This window comes from Lissotriton vulgaris, chromosome 5, assembly GCF_964263255.1.
Source record: "Lissotriton vulgaris chromosome 5, aLisVul1.2, whole genome shotgun sequence".
NCBI classification, from domain to species: Eukaryota; Metazoa; Chordata; class Amphibia; order Caudata; family Salamandridae; genus Lissotriton; species Lissotriton vulgaris.
In genome coordinates, this window is record NC_141693.1 from 67,299,605 (window position 1) to 67,319,764 (window position 20,160).

At 47.1% G+C, this 20,160-nt stretch overlaps 1 protein-coding gene across 1 annotated transcript in view; it reads left to right on the forward strand.

The window, feature by feature from the left end:
• The first annotated feature begins 1,800 nt into the window (after positions 1-1,800).
• LOC147710192 (E3 ubiquitin-protein ligase TRIM11-like) overlaps positions 1,801-20,160 on the forward strand; it is a 64,816-nt gene continuing 46,456 nt past the window's right edge. Inside the window, exons 1-3 of the mRNA XM_086920874.1 lie at positions 1,801-2,254; positions 5,053-5,148; positions 7,085-7,315. Coding sequence (XP_086777000.1) covers positions 1,841-2,254; positions 5,053-5,148; positions 7,085-7,315 — 741 coding nt within the window. The 5' untranslated portion in view covers positions 1,801-1,840. The remainder of the gene's footprint in view (positions 2,255-5,052; positions 5,149-7,084; positions 7,316-20,160) is intronic.

Consider the following 20,160-nt stretch of genomic DNA (forward strand, 5'->3'; position numbering starts at 1 on the left):
AGAAATAAACACGAAGGAGGCGAGCCCGCACTCCTTTTGTTCCAGTACTTAGCGCAATTCACGAACTGCACCCGAAATCCAGGAAACAAGGTCCGAAACGTTGTCCAGGGACAGCAGACTTCTATCTTCCAGCTGAAATCCGGCGGGGATCACCATCCGCCATCTCCACGCGATTCAGGTTGATTGACAAGCACCTTCCCATTGGGAGGGAGGTGCTTTTGTAAGATCCGCCCTGTGACTCCGTGTGCCTGCCCTGTATCATGCTGGTAGTTGTAGTGCTTCCGGCCGTTGTCACTCACACTATGTGGGACACACAAACAACGGGGTACCCTAGGATGGTATGGCATGCGCCCCCTTGACCACGAGATCGCTACAGGGGTGCGTGCGCAAATACTTAACTTACATTGCCCCGGGGGATCAGCCGTACTGCTCGTGTCACGTTGCCAAGGGGTTGAGCAGGGGCAAGCCTTAGCCAACTGGAAATCCAATTTCTAACACAGTGTAATTAGGGACACTGTGCTCTAATTAAGGACAGTCCGTGTAATTACGGACACTGTGCTCCAATTACGGACAGTCTGTGTAATTACGGGCACTGTGCTCCAGTTACGGACAGTCCGTGTAATTATGGACACTGTGCTCTAATTACGGACACTGTGCTCTAACTACGGACAGTCCGTGTAATTACGGACACTGTGCTCCAATTACGGACAGTCTGTGTAATTACGGACACTGTGCTCCAATTACGGACAGTCTGTGTAATTACGGACACTGTGGACAGTCCGTGTAATTACGGACACTGTGCTCCAAATACGGACAGTCCGTGTAATTATGGACACTGTGCTCCAATTACGGACAGTCCGTGTAATTACGGACACTGTGCTCTAATTACGGACAGTCCGTGTAATTACGGACACTGTGCTCCAATTACGGACAGTCCGTGTAATTACGGACACTGTGGACAGTCCGTGTAATTACAGACACTGTGCTGCAATTGCGGACAGTCCGTGTAATTACGGACACTGTGCTCCAGTTACGGACAGTCTGTGTAATCACGGATACTGTGCTCTAATTACGGACAGTTTGTGTAATTTCGGGCACTGTGCGCCAATTACGGACAGTCCGTGTAATTTCAGGCACTGTGCGCTAATTACGGACAGTCCGTGTGTTGTAATCTTTGCCTGTATTACACTTGTTATGCTACTGTTATACAATGGTATCTCCCGTCCCTTCCACCCCTTCTCTCCCTCCACCTTGGTATGACCCCTCTTTAGAATGTTGAGAGGAAGCTCACCTTAGAATGTTGGGAGCGACAGTTGTCCTCTGGTGCCAGAGAATCCTGTTCAATAAACTGCTTCTCATCTGAGTCTGCGGCCTTTAATCTAACACCGTGTAATTAACGGACAGGCGGTCTCCCTATTTTACAATCGTGTATTTTCCCCTTTTCTTGGTTTACTTTAAGGTCTACCTTTCTTTTTCTCCTTCGGCTGCTGTTATATTTTCTATCCTTCAGTTCTACCCGGTCCCAGTCATAAAAGGGACACATAGAGAAGTACAACAGTACATGTGTAATACTGTGATTAGGGAGGTGCGAACAAATCCAACAATTACAGACACCCCGGGTCGGTGTCTGTCCTCGAGAAGGGATGGAGTACAGGCGAGTTCTTCTACATCAACCAATGGGAGCCGGCAGACTACCAGCCAATCAAAGTCGGTGTTGCCTTTAGAAGCAACCAATGGAAACCAGCAAACTGTAAGCCAATCCGAAGCCACGCTTCGACTCAAAGGCGCCGACACCAACTTTTCGAAAGAGAAGCCAAAGTTTTTAACTTCCTGCAGGACGATGGCTTCAGCTACTCAGCTCGGAAACCTCAAGGAAGAGGCCACGTGCTCCATCTGTTTGGAATATTTTACTGATCCGGTGATGATCGATTGTGGACACAACTTCTGCCGCTCCTGCATCACTCAGAGCTGGGAGGGAAGAGATGGAAACTTCCCCTGTCCTGAATGCAGAGGAACATCTGCCGGGGAAAACCTCCGACCCAACAGGCAGCTGGGAAACGTGGCAGAAATGGTAAAACAGTTTCACCTGCACCCAGCGAAACCCCAGGGGGAGAATCTGTGCAAGAAACATGAAAATAATCTGAGGCTGTTTTGTGCAGAGGATCAAAGGATGATATGCTGGGTCTGCCGGGAGTCCAAGGAACATAAAACACACCCAGCAAGTCCTGTAGAGGAGGCTGCACAGAAGTACAAGGTATGTGTGTCGGTGGTTAGGATTCAAGAGCAAATTGATATTCTTTGATTCTCAAACGATTGAAGTTATATCTGTGTATGTGCAGGGATTATAATGTACTCAGTGGGTCCCCACTGAAGGCTGCTTAAAAGCCCAATGAGAGTTTGTTGGGTTTAGGGACCACATGTGAATACACTCTATGAGACCTATGCAAGAAGCTGCAAAGGAGCACAAAGTGTGTCAGTTGGAGAGCCGTGATCACCAGTTGCATACGTGGAGCATCAGAATGGCTGTAGGCCTTGGGCTCACATGGTCCTCAGACACCGCAGCAGATTGTAGCAATGCAGGGTGTAGTGAAGTACTATTTTTCGTTTGCTGGAAGAAGCATGCATCCTTCGTGGACCCCACACAGGATGAATGCGCTTCAGGCTAGACAGTGACCAGAGGCTCCTGGTCTGGGCAGGTTCAGAGCATCGGACCTTTATGATACGTTGCCGATCACTGACCCTGGGCTCTGGGTGATCCGGGTATGTCCACCCTCGCGGTCCTTCAGCAGCAACAATAAGGGTTATTCCTAAGTCCCAGGGTTTAGCGTTTGTCTGTAGAAGGAAGACTGCCAAGATTGCTGCCTCTGCTCTTCTCTTCAGTGGGGCGCAGAGCTCCTTAAAGTTAAAAGGCCGGCTGGTCTGTTTATATCTAGTCCTGGGTTAGTTGGCTCCAGACCTTAGGAGGGAACCAGTACACTGGGGTATGGGTAAAAGCTACCCCAGTGCTATAGTCAGCAGCCACAAACCGACAGTAGTGTCATGGGGTGGCCATGGAGCGGGAGCCTCCCACCTTTACAGAGGACCCAAGTGGATGGACCCTAGACTCACAACATAGTTTTGCATCCGCTGTTGAGTCACACTCAGTTTGTGAAGCACTTTCCAGGAGAGGGGGCATGTGGTACGGGCCTCACTCACAAGAAGATATCCCAGGCCTGACAGAATAATAAAATGGAGCCGGTTTTCACATGGGCACTGCGCCAGGGTTTCTGACCCTACTGTTCATGGTCTGAATCGGACTACCTCTGTCCTGCCAGAGACACTGATTTCGGTTGGTAACTATTCTAGTACGGCATCTGCTCTTTTTGCTGACTCTGCATGAGGATATTACATGGTTGTCTGTTCTCAGTCGCGGCCCCTGTATGAGACTGGTGTCTCATCCCTGCAGCTGCTTGGTGTCTGTTCCCTGTAGAAGGTAGTGTCTGCTGTCTGTTCTCAGTTGCAGCCCCTGTATCACATTGGTGTCTGATCCCTGTAAAGGGTAGTTCTTGCTGTCTCGGTCTCGCTGCTTGCCTGTGACAGACCAATGAAACTGTCACCTGTTTTCTGTTGTAGATTATGTAAGAGGCTGGTGCGTGAATCTTGTTTCTGACAGTGGAAAGGGCTGCCTGCACCTTGTCTTGAACTCTGTATAGTGCCTGCTGTCTGTTCTCTGTCGCAGACCATGTGTGGGGTTGGTGCCTGCTCTCTTCCTGTATCTCTCTGCCAAAGACCCTCTGTCACACTGGTACCTGTTCTCTTTTTGTGTGTTCTCTTCTCTTCCGGAGACCCTGTTTTGGGCAGGTGTCTGTTGTCTTGCTGTATCTGTCTTGCAGACTCTGTATAAGGCTAGTAACCTGCTCTCTTGTGTCTGTTCTGTGTCACAGGCCCTGTAGGACTGCCGCCTGTTCTCTTGCAGTATGTGTCTGTTCTCAGTCACAGACCCTATACGAGGCTGTTGCCTCCTCTGGTTGTCTGATCTGTCACAGACTGTTGACACTGCTGGTGCCTGCTCTCTCCCTCTGTCTGTTTGTTCTCCATCGCAGACTTTGTACGAGGCTGTTGCCTCCTCTGGTTGCGTCTCATCTGGTACCTGCTCTCTCTCTATGCTTGTCTGTTATCTGTTGCAGACCTTGTGGGTCTGGCGCCTGCTCTTTTGCTGTGTCTGTTCTCTGTCGCATACCCTACATGAGGCTGGTCTCTCTCCTTCGGTCTGTTCTCCATCGCAGACTGTGTACGAGGCTGTTGCCTCCTCTGGTTGCGTCTCATCTGGTACCTGCTCTCTCACTATGCTTGTCTGTTATCTGTTGCAGACCTTGTGGGTCTGGCGCCTGCTCTTTTGCTGTGTCTGTTCTCTGTCGCATACCCTATATGAGGCTGGTCTCTCTCCTTCGGTCTGTTCTCCATCGCAGACTTTGTACGAGGCTGTTGCCTCCTCTGGTTGTGTCTGATCTCTGTCACAGACTGTTGACACTGCTGGTGCCTGCTCTCTCCCTCTGTCTATCTGTTCTCCATCGCAGACTTTGTACGAGGCTGTTGCCTCCTCTGGTTGTGTCTCCTCTGGCACCTGCTCTCTCACTATGCTAGTCTGTTCTCTGTTGCAGACCTTGTGGGTCTGGCGCCTGCTCTTTCACTGTGTCTGTTCTCTGTCGCCGCTCCTTTATGGGTGCTGGTTCCTGCTCATGTTATGTCTGTCTTTTGTCTGTTGCAGACCTTGCATAGGGCCGGGACCTTCTCTCTTTCTGTGCCTGTCTTTGATAATTGTGCCCAGTCCCTACAATCTCAATATGTGCGGCTGGTACGTACAACCAGGATCTTCACAATTGATGCTTAAAATCTGGATATGTTTGACTGGTACTTACTACTGGATATTTAGGACCGGCGCTTACTATCAAGATGTGTGCTGCTGGTACTTACTATCAAGGCATTTGTAGTTGGTACAGTAGTGACTGCTCTTTATATTCAGGAACACACTACCAGTCTACACTTAGGATTCTTGCTCTCTCATCTCTGCAGGTAAAACTTCAAGAGTGGCTGCGGCTTCTGAAGAAAGAGGAAGAATATTTTCTGGAGTCTAAAGTTAAGGAAGAGAAACAATATAAAACCTTGAGGGTGAGTGTCTGCAGTGAGTGCTGTGTACTTGTGTTTATGCATATGTCTGTGTGTTGACCTATTGAGGTGTAACTTGTGGTAGCCGAGTCCCCCCACCCCCACAGAGTGGGTCATGGTCCCCATCAGGGAAATATTCAGTCTGCAGTCATTGCCATGGATATTGGCGCTGAAATCCACCCAGTTTTCCTTTTTAAAAAGAAACAAAAACAAGAATTTGTACATTATCAGTCTATCATTTTATACACCCCTATATTCATCTTTGTGTATGTGTATGCATTTATGTGTGAGTGTGTGCATCTATGAGTTTGTCTGCATGATCTGGAGATATCCATCTGAGAGTTTCTACAAGCAAATAAACACTTGTAGTGAGTGTGCGCATTAATGTGTAGCTATAGGAGTGTGCCCCTCGGTCAGTTTGTCTATTCACATGCTTTTGGGCACTCAAGGCAAGGGGACACACTCATTTACCCTGCTGGAGACTTCAGCATCCCAACGTGCACCATCATACAGTTCACTGAATACCCTTGATATGCTTAACTCCTCATAGGACATGAGTTACGCAGTCATCCCACAGGATGCAGCGGGTGGATGATGAGTCTTCACCACTTCTAAGCCGCTTGAGTGTGTGGTGAAGATGCAGTGCTGCGCTCCAGACCTCGCTCACCACTTACTAAACTTTACACTAGAGGATTTATTGTAAGTGAGCTGGACCTTGACGCAGTTACTCCACCCTTTCTCCCTTTAGGGTTACTGATTCTAGTAGTATTGGCTGCTCTGAGGAGGTGAATTTTCCGAGTATTGTGTGTGAGCCTGAGAATTCCAGTCTACCACAACTAGAGGCGTGTTTATCTCCTCGGACGTTCTAAGTCCAGCCTTTCTTGGTGAGGCTAGGAAGTGACATTCCTCTTTCAACAGCTGCCACCCTCTTATTGCACTGACACCCTACTATTCCGGGCTAGTGTGACACATATCTCACCTGATTTCTCACACCCTTCCATTCCAGCCTGTGGAATGGAAGGAGAGGAAGCCGGGGGGGCTTCGAAACATATTGACAGACACAGGAGGGACTGCTCATTGAGGCAATACACCTCCAACCCTTTTCCCACCTTTTAACAGTACCAGCTCCTGGGAATATTAACGTTTTCTAGTCCATAGGAGCCAGGTACTTTTTAAATTCACTCCTTCACTTACTCATGAGCCTTCCACTCACTTTCCTACACAACACATCGTTTTTTTCAAATCAGTGCTCCCGCGTAGTTGTAGGTCGTAGCACGCCCCGTCCCGCAGCGGGGCGGGAAGACACCTATGATGAAGCATGACACCAAGGGCCCTTTTGGTGTGTGATAGCTCACGCCCTACTGTTCCATGCTTGGGTGAGTCATACCACACCTGATAACTCTCAGCCTCTTATTCCAGCCTGAGTTGTGAAATATCATCTGATTATTCACACAATCTTGTTCCTGGTTAGGGTGAGACTTAACTCACCTGATAACTCAGACCCTACTATTCCAGCCTGGGGTGAGACACACCTCACCTGATAACTCGCACCCTCTTATTTCAGGAAAGGGTGAGACTTACCTCACCTGATTACTCGCACCATTCTTTTCCCAGCTTGTTTTCCCACATCTGCTAAATGACTCCCTGTTATTCCGGGCCAGCGTGAGACATACCACATCTGATAACTCACACCCTACCATTCTGGGTTGGAGTGGGATAAACCTTACCCGATAACTCGCACCCTAGTTTCTAGCCTTGGATGAGACATACCACTCCTGATAACTCACATCCTACTATTCCAAGTTTGGGTGGGGTATACCTCACCTGATTACTCACACTCTCTTATTCCAGGTGAGGGTGAGACATACATCACCTGATAACTCGCCCCTAACAAAGGAAGATTCATAATATCTAACCAGCTTTTCTTTGCTTCTGACAGGACAAGTTAACAACTGAGAAGCAGAAAATTGAATCTGAGTTTGAAAAACTACGGCAACTCCTGAAAGAAAATGAGCAAACACTGCACAGGAGACTGGAGGAGATGGAGAAGAAAATTACCATGGTAGAAAATGCAAATATTACCAAACTGTCCAATCCAATCCCCTCTCTCAATGCCCTGATAACAGAGATAGTAAAGCAGTGTGAGGTGCCGGCGTGGGAACTCCTGAAGGTGAGACACATTCAGTAAATACAGCAAAAGGAAAGGAAATATTCATTCACATTTTGTGTGCAGCTTTACATGTATGAGGGGAACACGCATGATCTGACGGGATCCCTGCACAGTGAGCCCATGTTGCCTGACAGCCGCTTACAACATACATTGTGTTTATGCTGATAGCTCAACACCATATATAGACAACGTAGTTTCCGGTGACCCCTTACAGTGTTACATGCATATCAATAACTTATGTATATATAGAGTCTAGCTATTTTTTAATACATTTGTTTATGGAGGAGGTTGCAATACACCAGTCCATACTCGTGAAGGAATTAACCTATGGAGACCAAGGAGTAAAATGTAAATAAGTCAAGGTAAAAATAGATAACATAATGAAAGCAAAACAACGGGATCGGGTTTTGGGACACAAGATTACCAAAACATGACGACAAAATACCTCACCGTTCAACTCATCCCCTGTTCTCTGTTATCCTGACAGCCTATTTTTCTTGTGGTCACCTAGCACTGAAGAGTTAGGCGCCCCATTCCAAGAATGTAGTCTCTCTAATGGGCCATATGCCTGCAGTTATGTATCAAAAATACAATAAGCGATGGATGGAATGCTTGAATTATTCTCAGACGCTGATAATTACTCTCGTCCGTATTCCATTCCATCATTTTTATATGCTTCATTGCGGTTATGTTTCACATTGTTGGCTGCAAGATGCAGTATTTTATATGACTATAAAAGGACGGGGACTGAATGTGATCATCCGGCCATCCATCATCATGTCCTCGTCTATTGTGCCAGTCTGACATGTAAAGATCTTATTCCAGTAGCTTTCAGGTTTCTTACTTGAAACCAGAAACGAGGCCACTCACTTACATGGTCACAAACTCAAGTGGGCCCACCCGCCCCGAGGCGATGGGAATTTTCTTTATATCTCATCATTCCTGCTTGAACTGAGACAAAAAACAAACAACTTCCACACTTTTCTCAGGAGTTTGAAACCGTTTCTGTTCTGGGCAGTAACCTTACACCGATGCAGATGTCTGCAGCCTTTGGCCAGCAGTGCCTCTTGTTATGGCCAGCAGTGCCTCTTGTTATGGCCAGCAGTGCCTCTTGTTATGGCCAGCAGTGCCTCTTGTTATGGCCAGCAGTGCCTCTTGTTATGACCAGCAGTGCCTCTTGTTATGGCCAGCAGTGCCTCTTGTTATGGCCAGCAGCGCCTCTTGTTATGGCCCGCAGCGCCTCTTGTTATGGTGGTGGGTGATGTGGTGGTGGGTGATGTGGTGGTGGGTGTGATGGTGGTGGGTGTGATGGTGGTGGGTGTGATGGTGGTGGGTGTGATGGTGGTGGGTGTGATGGTGGTGGATGTGATGGTGGTGGATGTGATGGTGGTGGATGTGATGGTGGTGGATGTGATGGTGGTGGATGTGATGGTGGTGGATGTGATGGTGGTGGATGTGATGGTGGTGGATGTGATGGTGGTGGATGTGATGGTGGTGGATGTGATGGTGGTGGTTTTGGATGTGGTGGTGGATGTGGTTGTGAATGTGGTTTTGGATGTGGGGGTGGTTTTGGTGGTGGTGGTGGTGGACGTGGTGGTGGATGTGGACGTGGTGGTGGTGGATGTGGACGTGGTGGTGGTGGATGTGGACGTGGTGGTGGTGGATGTGGACGTGGTGGTGGTGGATGTGGACGTGGTGGTGGTGGATGTGGACGTGGTGGTGGGTGTGGACGTGGTGGTGGGTGTGGACGTGGTGGTGGGTGTGGACGTGGTGGTGGGTGTGGACGTGGTGGTGGGTGTGGACGTGGTGGTGGATGTGGACGTGGTGGTGGATGTGGTGGTGGATGTGGACGTGGTGGTGGATGTGGACGTGGTGGTTGAGGACGTGGACGTGGTGGTGGTGGATGTGGACGTGGTGGTGGTGGACATGGTGGTGGACATGGTGGTGGTGGTGGACATGGTGGTGGACATGGTGGTGGTGGTGGACATGGTGGTGGACATGGTGGTGGTGGTGGACATAGTGGTGGCTAGCTGCCTGCAGGCGCCTAAGACCTCACACCACCGAGCAGATGGTTCTTCCTGGGACCCCAAGCACTGCTCCTGGCAGTGCAAACTGCTGCCACCTCTGCCAGACGAGGCCTCAGAGATTAGCAACCCGGGGAAGGGCCCTCGCGTCGCCACTGCCCCCATCGTAACGAGGTCTGTGGATATTTGCAGTCCCAAGTGAGGGGGAGCCTTGCGGAGCCTGCAGATCCCCCCCCCCCCCCCCCCACCCCAACACGGGGCCTACACAGACTAAACCCCAAGGCAGCGGAAAGGGGGGGGGGAGGGGTACTAGCCCTCCTCAACCCACGCAACATCCGGCTCCAGCGGGCCAGAGTCCTGAACCCTACTCCGCTGAAATTCGAACGGGGGAGAGTATCCTGGTTCCGTTGCCCCTGACCCCGAAAGGGCCCGCTGCTCCATATGCCCCGCGAGCTGACTTACCACCGCGCCCCCCCCCCCCCACCCACCCAGACGGACTGCAGCCAAGGCGATTCCCGGACTCAGCAGCCCTGCCTAAGGGGGATGTGGGGGGGAGGGGCCCACTTGATGCAGTACTCTGTATATTCGTTTCTCTCGCAGAAGCCAGCGAAAATTAGCTTGCAGTAATTCATTTAAACCAATGGCCAGGCGTCTGTCCTGTTGCACTGCGCACTTAGTTTGTGAACATGGCGGTCTGGGGAAGACAGCCATAAAACAACAAGCGCTCGCCATTTGTCTCTAAGCCCCGTCATTTTCGGACTGGGGGACGTGTTTTTGACTTTCTGTCTAGGATTTAAACAACAGTCAAAAACACGGCCCCCCCCACTCTGAAAAGGACGAGGTTTAGAGACAAATGGTTCTTCTTTTTATCTAAGCCCTGTCCTGTTCAGACTGGGGGTGTGTTTTTGACTGTTTACAGCCCAGAAAGGAAGTAAAAGAACACTTCCCCCAATCTGAAAAGGACGGGGCTTAGATCGAAAGAAGAACGTCACTAGGACCTCTTCTTCAATGGCTGGCCACCGTTTAGGAGGCCAGCCAATGGAGAAGAGGGATGGGGGTTTAACCCTCGCTAGTGAAGTACACTAAAGTCATTAAATCTCGCGAGCCCTAATAAATGGAGCAAGAACACATACAATCTGAGGGAATCTTATCCTTCTTATGGAAGAAGGCTACTCTTGCCTCGTGCAAGGATGGTGAATCCTAACCTGTTGATCTGATCTCTTGTGTCACTACGTCAAATGGGGAGGAGGGTGTAGCCTTACGGCTAGAGCAGTCGATGTCGAAGCTGGGGAACCTGGTTCGAGTCTCTGCAACAACGCTCAACATCCTATGATTCTGGGCAAATTACATAATCTCCCTGCACCTAACAAAAATGAATGTGTGTGCTTGTGTAACGAAACTGGTGCTAAGTAAAGCGCCCCGATACCCGATGTCTCCGGGTCTAGTTCGCGCTATATGAAACTCTAAAAAAAAAAAAAAAAAATTTAAAAACTCCTACCAGACAGCGTAGTTCTTTTTTACTAACAACATCTTGTGGACATTCTGAAAAGTTCAATGTGAATGCATTCCACCTATCGCTTACCATTGTCTTTGTGATTTGTAAATTCCCATCTGCTTGATATCTGTTTGCTGGCTGTATTTGTTTTAGTGTGTCCAGCTTGAGTTCATCCCTCCCATGGAGCATAGCATATTTACTCTATTCTTTCATTGAACAGGCCTTTAAATTTTGTTCTTTACATTTGCTGTTCATTCAAAGACAGGGGTCAAATGTCATGGTTTTTTAATTCGAGAGAACTTGGTGTTTACTTTTCTTTCTTTTGCTTCAAAGTGAGAGGACACATAATAGGAGAAGCTGTAGGATGTTATTTTTTTCTAGCATACAACAAAATCTAAATGTCTGTAAATGAACTGTGCACATATATCAGAACATATCAAAATTAGGAAAGCACAAAGAAGCAAATTGTTTGTAATTCTGAAGTGTGGTGCGAACAAATATTTTAGTATGATCAAAACGAATCAGTTCATTTGGTGATGCCATTTCTACACATTGTTTGTGTGCTTCATAGTTTTAGCAGTGAAACTGTATGTCTGTGCATATATAATGGTCATTTCATTTGAAAATGTGTTGTCTGTAATGGCAGTGCGCCACCACACTATACACACTCCACTCTACCCCACAACACACTACAGCACTCTCCTCTCAGACACTCCACGACTCTCTATGCCACTGTACTCCATTCTACACCCCTCCACTCCACTTTATGCTACGCTCTTCTACACTCTGTCACATCTCTCTATGACACTGTACTCCACGCCACTCTACTTCACTCTGACACTCCACTCTACAACATGGCACTCTAGAACACTCCACGCCACTCTATGCCATTCCACTCAACCCCACTCTACTGCATGTCACTCCAGTTCTCACCACTCGACTCCTCTACACTCTGTTCCAATCTACGCCACGCCACTGATCCTCCAACACTTTACTCCTTTCTACTCTTTCCCCCTCTACTCTGACACTTTAACCCACTCTGTGCTCCGCCACTCTACACCCCTCTATTCCACTCTACACCCCTCTATGCCACTCCACGGTACTTTCAGTTAATGTCACTCCCTAACACACCCCTCCACTCTACACTAGCTCATGCATAGGCAAGACCAATTGGCTTTCCCAATTCTTGTTTTAGAGGATGGCCCCTTACCTGTTGAAGCGACCGCTTGAAAAATGCTTTAGGAATTTACGTAGAGCCACTCCAGTGCTTCTCAAGTTCTGACGAGAGCGGTAGATGCCTAGTTCAGACAGAGAAAGAACATTCAAAGCTACATGCCTGGTTGCGCAGGCGGTGGCCCGTCTGCACTGGATTCACCCGTTTGGTGTTTTTAATTTCCGATCTGGTCTGCCCAATTTAAACTAACTTACACAAGAGACACAATAGTTGTACATGATGAGCAGAAGGTGGGTGGATTGAAAACATAGAGAGGGTTAGGTGAGATGCAAATGATGGTACATCAGATGCACAGAGATCTATGTGTGATAGGCTATAAATGGGTAGAGGGGTAACAAAGAGAGCCGTGCATTGGAATACTAGAGAAGGATACAAAGTCATTGATGAGCCAACTGGAGAGCAGATGTTGTGAGCATGCCAGGCAGAGTTAGGATTACAAGAGAGGTCAGAGGTGGGTACATGGTAGGTTACTATACCTTTTGAGGATGGGATTAGGGCATCCAGAGGTTGAGATCATTAATCATTAGTGTCCAGGGATCTTCTTCCATTATAACCCCAAGCTGGAAACCCAAGCACGCCCCTTCAGCTGAGGCCATTTATCACTAGCATCCAGGGATCCTCGTGCTATTTTAATCCCAAGCTGGAAACCCAAGCACGCCCCTTCAGCTGAGGCCATTTATCACTTGGCAGTTCGGGCTGGACTGTTCCCATGAGGCACAGGGTCAAGACTGATTTGCATATGGCCATGTCTGAACTGGGGTGGCGTGGTGAGCAAAATAACGATGGATTAAACCCAGATCTGTGACCGGGGGTGAATGTTTTGCCAATGTGCAACATTCAGTCCATCATCTTGTGTGTTTTCCTGTTCGCCCTATGTGGGAAGGGTATGCCAGACGTGGGTCCCGTGCTCCTTACGCCACTGGAGTCAAGCTATCCTGCCTGATGATGGCTGATAGCCAGAAACCGGTCCTAGGATGCTTGATTCCGGTCCAGGGAAGACATGGCTTGGCTGTTCGGGCTGGACTGTTACCATGAGGCACCGGGTCAAGACTGATTTGCATATGGCCATGTCTGAACTGGGGTGGCGTGGTGAGCAAAATAACGATGGATTAAACCCAGATCTGTGACTGGGGGTGGTCCAGGGATCTATGTCCCATTGTTACCACATGATGAAAACCAATCCAACCCCTTCAGCTGAGGCCATTTATCTCTAGCGCCCAGGGATCTGCGTCCCATTTTTACCCAAAGCTGAAAACCCAGCACACCCCTTCAGCTGAGGCCCTTTATCACTAGCGTCCAGAGATCCTCGTGCTATTGATACCCTGAAGCTGAAAACCAAGTATGCCCCTTCAACACTCTTTTTTGCATTTACATAGTATGTTTCCTCAGATAGTAGAACTCCAAACATCACACTTTTGCTTACAAGCACCCTAACACACAACAATAATCAATGATTAACTTCCCAAATGATGGGTTACATGTCTCTAGTGATATGGTATAAGATGTAATACAAGCCAAAAAGAAGATACTGCCATACAGTACAGAATCCCTTATTCCCCTGACTTGCCCATAACCCTGCTCGGACACCCCCAGCGAGGGGGTTGCTGGGTGGGACTTGATGCTTGGGAGGAGGCAGGGGTAAGAGCGGTAGGCGACCTCTTTTGGGATTCCGAGATGCTGCCTTTTGAAGATTTCCGGATGGAATACAACCTTCCCAGGGGCCAATTCTTGATGCACAGAGTTCTGACCCTGGGAATGAGGAATTACTGGGGCGTGGGTACTACGGAAGCCCGAGCAATCGACTGCTGCTGCTATGTCGTCTTATCGGCAGGAAAGATCAAAACGGTCTCTTGTCTATAAAGAGCAATATGCTGTGACACTTAGAAGCCTCTGGAGTGACTACAAGTGCAGTGGGAGGAGGACCTAGGAAAGCCAATCCCTGAGAACGACTGGGAGTCTGTTGTCGAAAGGACCCGAAAGTCATGAGGAACGCGAGGTTCAAGCTAACTTGATGTGCCCTGGGTCTTTGCCAATCTGGTTCCCAGGGCCTGTGTTCTTTCCCAAAACTGTACCTTTGTACCCACAATTGGCACATCACTGGCCACAAGCAAGCCCCTTGTAAAAGGTACCATGGGTTCCAAGGGCACTACGACCAGGGAAGGCTTCTAAGGGCTAATGCCAGTGTGGGATTGAATGAAAAAGGCACTCAGAGGGTATCTTAGAGATGGCTCCTGAAAATCAACCATCCCTGGTGTGGTTCCTGAATGGCTGTCCGCCATTTTCCACCACCAGACAGGTTACTATCGCCCCATCTCCCTCCTTCCTGGCATCAGTAAGCTTACCGAAAAGTGGGTGAATAAACAGCTAGCATCGTACTTGGAGATCTATGATTTGCTACACCCCACTGAAACAGGATTCCGGAAGGGACAGGGAACCGAAACAGCTCTGCTGAGAGTGGTCGAGGCTTCCAGGAGGATTTTGGACGCAGGTGGCAGCGCGGCCATTATCCTCCTGGACCTCAGCGCCGCCTTTGACACGGTTAACCACCGTGTCCTTTTAGCCCGCCTTGAGAGGATCGGAGTCACAGGCAAGGCCCTTGAATGGCTCAGGTCCTTCCTTAGCGACAGAGTCTTTAAGGTTTTCTCGGAAACCAACTGCTCCCTCCCAGTGCATTACAGTGTGGGGTACCACAGGGTTCTTCCCTTAGCCCCACACTGTTCAATGTGTACATGGCACCTTTAGCAGAGGTTGTAGCCCCCTTTGGAATCCAGCTGATAAGCTATGCTGACGACACTCAGCTAGTAGTCTCCTTAAACCAGGTGGAACCCCTTCCGACTAATCTTTGCAGCTGCCTGGAGGCGGTTGCGGAGTGGATGGATGCGTCCCACCTGAAGTTGAATGGGGGGAAAACTGAGCTGATGCTGCTAGGAAGGAAGGCCACTTTTAATAACTCCACCATGTGGCCCTCTTGTATGGGGCCTGGGCCCACTTTAAAATCCGAGATAAAAAGCCTCGGCTTCTGGCTTGATACGGAATTGTCTTTCAAAATCCAGGCAAGAAAGACAGTGGCTACTTGCTTTGGTCTAATCAAAACAATCCGAAAAATTCTCCCCCAGTTACCCGAAACCGCTAAGAAAACCATAGTCCAGTCACTTATCCTATCAAGGCTGGACTATGGGAATGCACTCTATCTAGGAGCCCCCATCTCAGTCACCCGACAACTCCAGATCGCCCAGAATTCCGCAGCAAGGCTACTCACTGGTATCAGTCATCGTATATCAGCTGCACCTTCGCTGAGGACCCTGCATTGGCTCCCAATAAAGGAGCGGGTCCATTTCAAGACCCTCTGTTTGGTCCATAAAACCCTTTATGGGAATGGCCCTCCCATCTTAAATGATATGGTCAGACCATATATACCATCTAGGGACCTTCGCTCAAAACAGCAAAACCTTCTTATAATCCCCAGGACCAACAGAGCCCGAACAGGGGGCCGTCTCTTTTCGCGAAATGGGGCCAGGCTGTGGAATGCTCTTCCTCTTCCACTCCGTCAAGAGCCCAGCCTGCTCGCTTTTCGAAAAAAGTTTAAAACAGCTCTGTTCCCTAAGATATAGTTAAGCTGGTTCACTATACTTTAGGTTTCCATACCTATTCCTTCTGTCTAAAATCAAGCGCTGGGATGCTTCCGAGTAGCCATGCGCTATAGAAGAACCTTTTCAATTCAATTCAATTCAATTCTAGCCTCCTGGATAGAGAGCCTCTGCTCTCTGGATACAGAAACAGAGCCCATCCTAGGCAGGGGTGTCATGCCTCCTCCACCAGGATGGGCTAGGTCCACGAAGGGGAAACTTCAAAGGCCTACCGCCTTTGGAAGCTCTCCCTGCCTTGTGCTACGTCTAGAAACAGGCTACCACCGTTTCTGGCCCTCACTTTGTGCGGGAGAATCGGCGGGAAAACCAAGTTAGGAAGAGAGGTGTGCACACCTTTGCCAACGCCACCTCTCAGGTGGAGGAGGTGAGGTTACTCAGCCAAGTAGTGAGAGGTTTATGCCCCCTCCCACTAGAGGGTGGCATAAAACTTTTGAATCACACAGGACCCAGTTTATGCAAGCTGCTCGCTTGTTATTTAATACAAACCAGCATCAACCCGACACTTTTATTGATAAAACAAACACGACGCTAAACACGTTTTTCCTCCTCACTGCTCTACACATAGTTTAAACACACAAGCACATCTTCTTGATTACACATTCTTGTTTCGTTTATTTATCATGTCTTTATAACCATGATTGATTTGCCTGCATATAGTGCTGACAATGTGAAATAATGACGATATTCTGCATAGTAATGATTTAATGTATATGGAGTGGAACTCATTTTGCTTATTATTTTGAATAAACCTAGATTCCCCTGAAGAAGTGCATATAAGTGCACGAAATGCATTGGTGACTTGATCTCAAATAAGTTTGATACATTTGGAATATGTTAATTTAAAAAAACGACATTGGATAAAAAAAGCAATATGAATGAATTCATGAACCTTTGAGTTAAATAAAAACAGAATTCCAAGATAAACTTTGTGGTACAATACTTGAAGGAATAACTGATCAAATCGTTTCATAATCGCGAACCGCGAAATCAACCGTAGTGCTCAGAGGGCCGATCCCTACGATTAGAGATTGCTTATAGTAATTTAATGATTAACACTCCAAAAGTCAGATTGATACCTTTGAAGCACACGACAAACTATAAAACACCTACATCCGCGACAGCTAGTGCGCAGCCAATATCAATAATTTTCAACTTGTAACTATTGCAAAATACAACCATAACTGAATTTCATTGTGAAATCCTGAATTCCAAGTATATTTTACCTACCTGTACCAAGTCGTGCTTGGTTCTAGAAACAAAATACAAGTATACCTTTTTTGTATACTTACCCAATTGATCTGGATTCAGTCTCCGATTGTGTGCATCAGTCTTGATTGAGTGAATACACTAAATGCTTAACACACACTCTAGGTAAGAGAGCTGTTAGTACTTACCTGACTTGGTCTCTGCTATACCTCTGGGGACTCCCTGGACTCTGTGCACACTATACCTCACTTTAGTATAGTATATACAGAGCCAGCTTCCTACAAGCACCTTGTGGCTCACTGACCCGGCTTTCTACCTAGGTTTATTCTAGTTATGCAGATGCGGGTTCCAGAGATACATCTCTGGAGCTGGTTTCAGGGAGTTCCTGACTATGTATTAGCCTGAGTGGTCTGGTTAAAAGCTAATAATTCATGTTTTCAGTTTATTAAAAGCAGTGTATTGCAGGTCGCAGCTCATAGCTCATGTTTATCAGTTTATTAAAAGTCACACACTACAGGAAGTAGCTCAGAGCTCATGTTTATTAGAGGTTATTAAAAGCAGCGCTACAGGCAGCAGCTCATAGCTCATGTTTTCAGTTTATTATTAAAAGCTGTGTACTGCAGGTAGCAGCTCATGTTTATCAGTTTGCAAAAGCTGTGCGCTACAGGCAGCAGCTCATAGCTCACGTTTATCAGAGTTTATTAAAAGCAGCGCACTACAGGCAGCAGCTCATAGCTCATGTTTATTAGAGGTTATTTAAAGCTGTGCGCTACAGGAAGCAGCTCATAGCTCATGTTTATCAGAGTTTATTAAAAGCAGCGCACTACAGGCAGCAGCTCATAGCTCATGTTAGCTCATGTTTATTAGAGGTTATTTAAAGCTGTGCGCTACAGGAAGCAGCTCATAGCTCATGTTAGCTCATGTTTATCAGTTTATTTAAAGCTGTGTACTGCAGGTAGCTCATGTTTATCAGTTTGCAAAAGCTGTGCACTACAAACAGCAGCTTATAGCTCATGTTTATCAGCTTATTTAAAGCTGTGCACTGCAGGCAGCAGCTCATAGCTCAAGTTTTCAGTTTATTAAAAGATGTGTACTGCAGGTAGCTCATGTTTATCAGTTTGCAAAAGCTGTGCACTAATGACAGCAGCTTATAGCTCATGTTTATCAGCTTATTTAAAGCGGTGTACTGCAGGCAGCAGCTGAAAGCTCATGTTTATTAGAGGTTATTAAAAGCTGTGCACTACAGGCAGCAGCTCATAGTTCATGTTTATTAGAGGTTATTAAAAGCTGTGCACTGCAATTAGCAGCTCATTGTTCATGTTTGTCAGTTTATTAAAAGCAGCGCTACAGGCAGCAGCTTCTAGCTCATGTTAGCTCCTGTTAGAGGTTATTAAAAGCAGTGCACTACAGGTAGAAGCTCGGAGCTCATGTTTTCAGTTTATTAAAAGGTGTACTGCAGGTAGCAGCTCATGTTTATTAGAGGTTATTTAAAGCTGTGCACTACAGGCAGCAGCTCATAGCTCATGTTTATCTTAAAAGCAGCGCACTGCAATAAGCAGCTCATTGTTCATGTTTATCAGAGTTTATTAAAAGCAGCGCTACAGGCAGCAGCTTCTAGCTCATGTTTATCAGTGTATTAAAAGCTGCACAATGCAGTTAGCAGCTCATAGTTCGTGTTTATCAGAGTTTATTAAAAGCTGCGCACTACAGGTCGAAGCTCATAGCTGCACTCAGATCCAGTAAAATCAGTGCTGTTGTCCTTCCCTCATCAGCTGCAATTTGTAAGGCTTCAGAAGCCAGAAGTAAGGCCGATTCAGTGCTGTGAAGCGCCCTGAAACCAGACCGGGTTTCGTGGAGAACCTGTTTTTCTTCCATAAACGTAGTCCGCTGAATATTCAGATGTTTCTCCGCAATTTTTGCAAAATAGTGAAGCAAAGATACAGGTCTTAGTTTTTCCGGGAGCGCTGGATCTAAAGATGGTATCTTTAGCAGTGGCACCACCATAGCATGTTTCCAATTGCTAGGAACCTGCTCCAAGCTGAAGGACATCTTCAGCAGTTTGGAAGAACCGGTACAATGGCTTCTTTCCCCAGCAGTAGTAATCTCAGTGGGGGTCAGATACAGGGGGGATCCGGATTTAACTACTTCCAAAAGCTTTATAACGTCACTTTCCTCAGGAGGATGAAAAATAAACCTATCCTCAAACCAGAAGTCCATTTTAGGTAGAGCAAAGAAGTAAGGGCCAGATGTATCAACATACCCTTTTGCGATTTTAAATAGCGATTTTTAAGGAATCGCTATTTAGAAATATCAAAATGGTATCTATGTAAAAATTCGCAATTTTTTAGCGATTTTCTGAAAATTCCTTAATTGCGATTTAGCAAATTGCTAATCGCAATTAAGGAATAATTTCCCATTCATTTCTATGGGCCTGGAGGCCCATAGGAATGAATGTGAAATTATTCTCAATTTGCGATTCGCAATTTGCTAATCGCAAATTGAGAATAATTCCAAGGGTGCAGGGGTGTCTCAAGAACACCCTGCTGCACCCCTGAAAATGACATGTGTGCGCATATGGCGCACATACAACCCCTAAGGGCATGTATGAGCGTCACATGGCACTTTTACAAATTGCATAAAGTGCATTTGTAACAGAAATCGCAAATTACCACCAACTACAAGTTGGTGGTAATTTGCGATTTCTTAGCCTAAATTCGCAATTCTGAAAGGGTTGACACATTGCATTTAAGAAATCGTAATTTGCGATTTCTTAAATGCTTACGCAATATTAAGGAATCGCAAAATTTGCGATTCCTTAATATTGCGAGGCATTTTTCGTCATACATACCATTTTACTATTTTTTTGTCGCAAATGCTGTTTTTTAGCGATTCGCAGCGTTTGCGACTAAAAAATAGCTTGATACATCTGCCCCTAATTCCTGCTACTATCAGGGAAGGTCGCATATATTTTCGCTATCTTTCCCAAGAAAAAAAACAGCTACTTTATTAGAGTAGTCTGCAGAAGCAGGCAGTACTGCTGTGACACGTTCAAGGGAGGTAAGTTGTTAGACAACACCAAATATGTTCTATGGGGAGTTTTTAACTGTTTCGATTTGCCCAATGTAGAACTCCCTCCGTACTCTCCTAATTTGTTGATGATAGAACTTGAGTGCTTCTCAGTATTGCAGCTTACTTTCGTTCTCATAGTTCACCCTCGCGCGTTGTTCGAGGCGTTTACA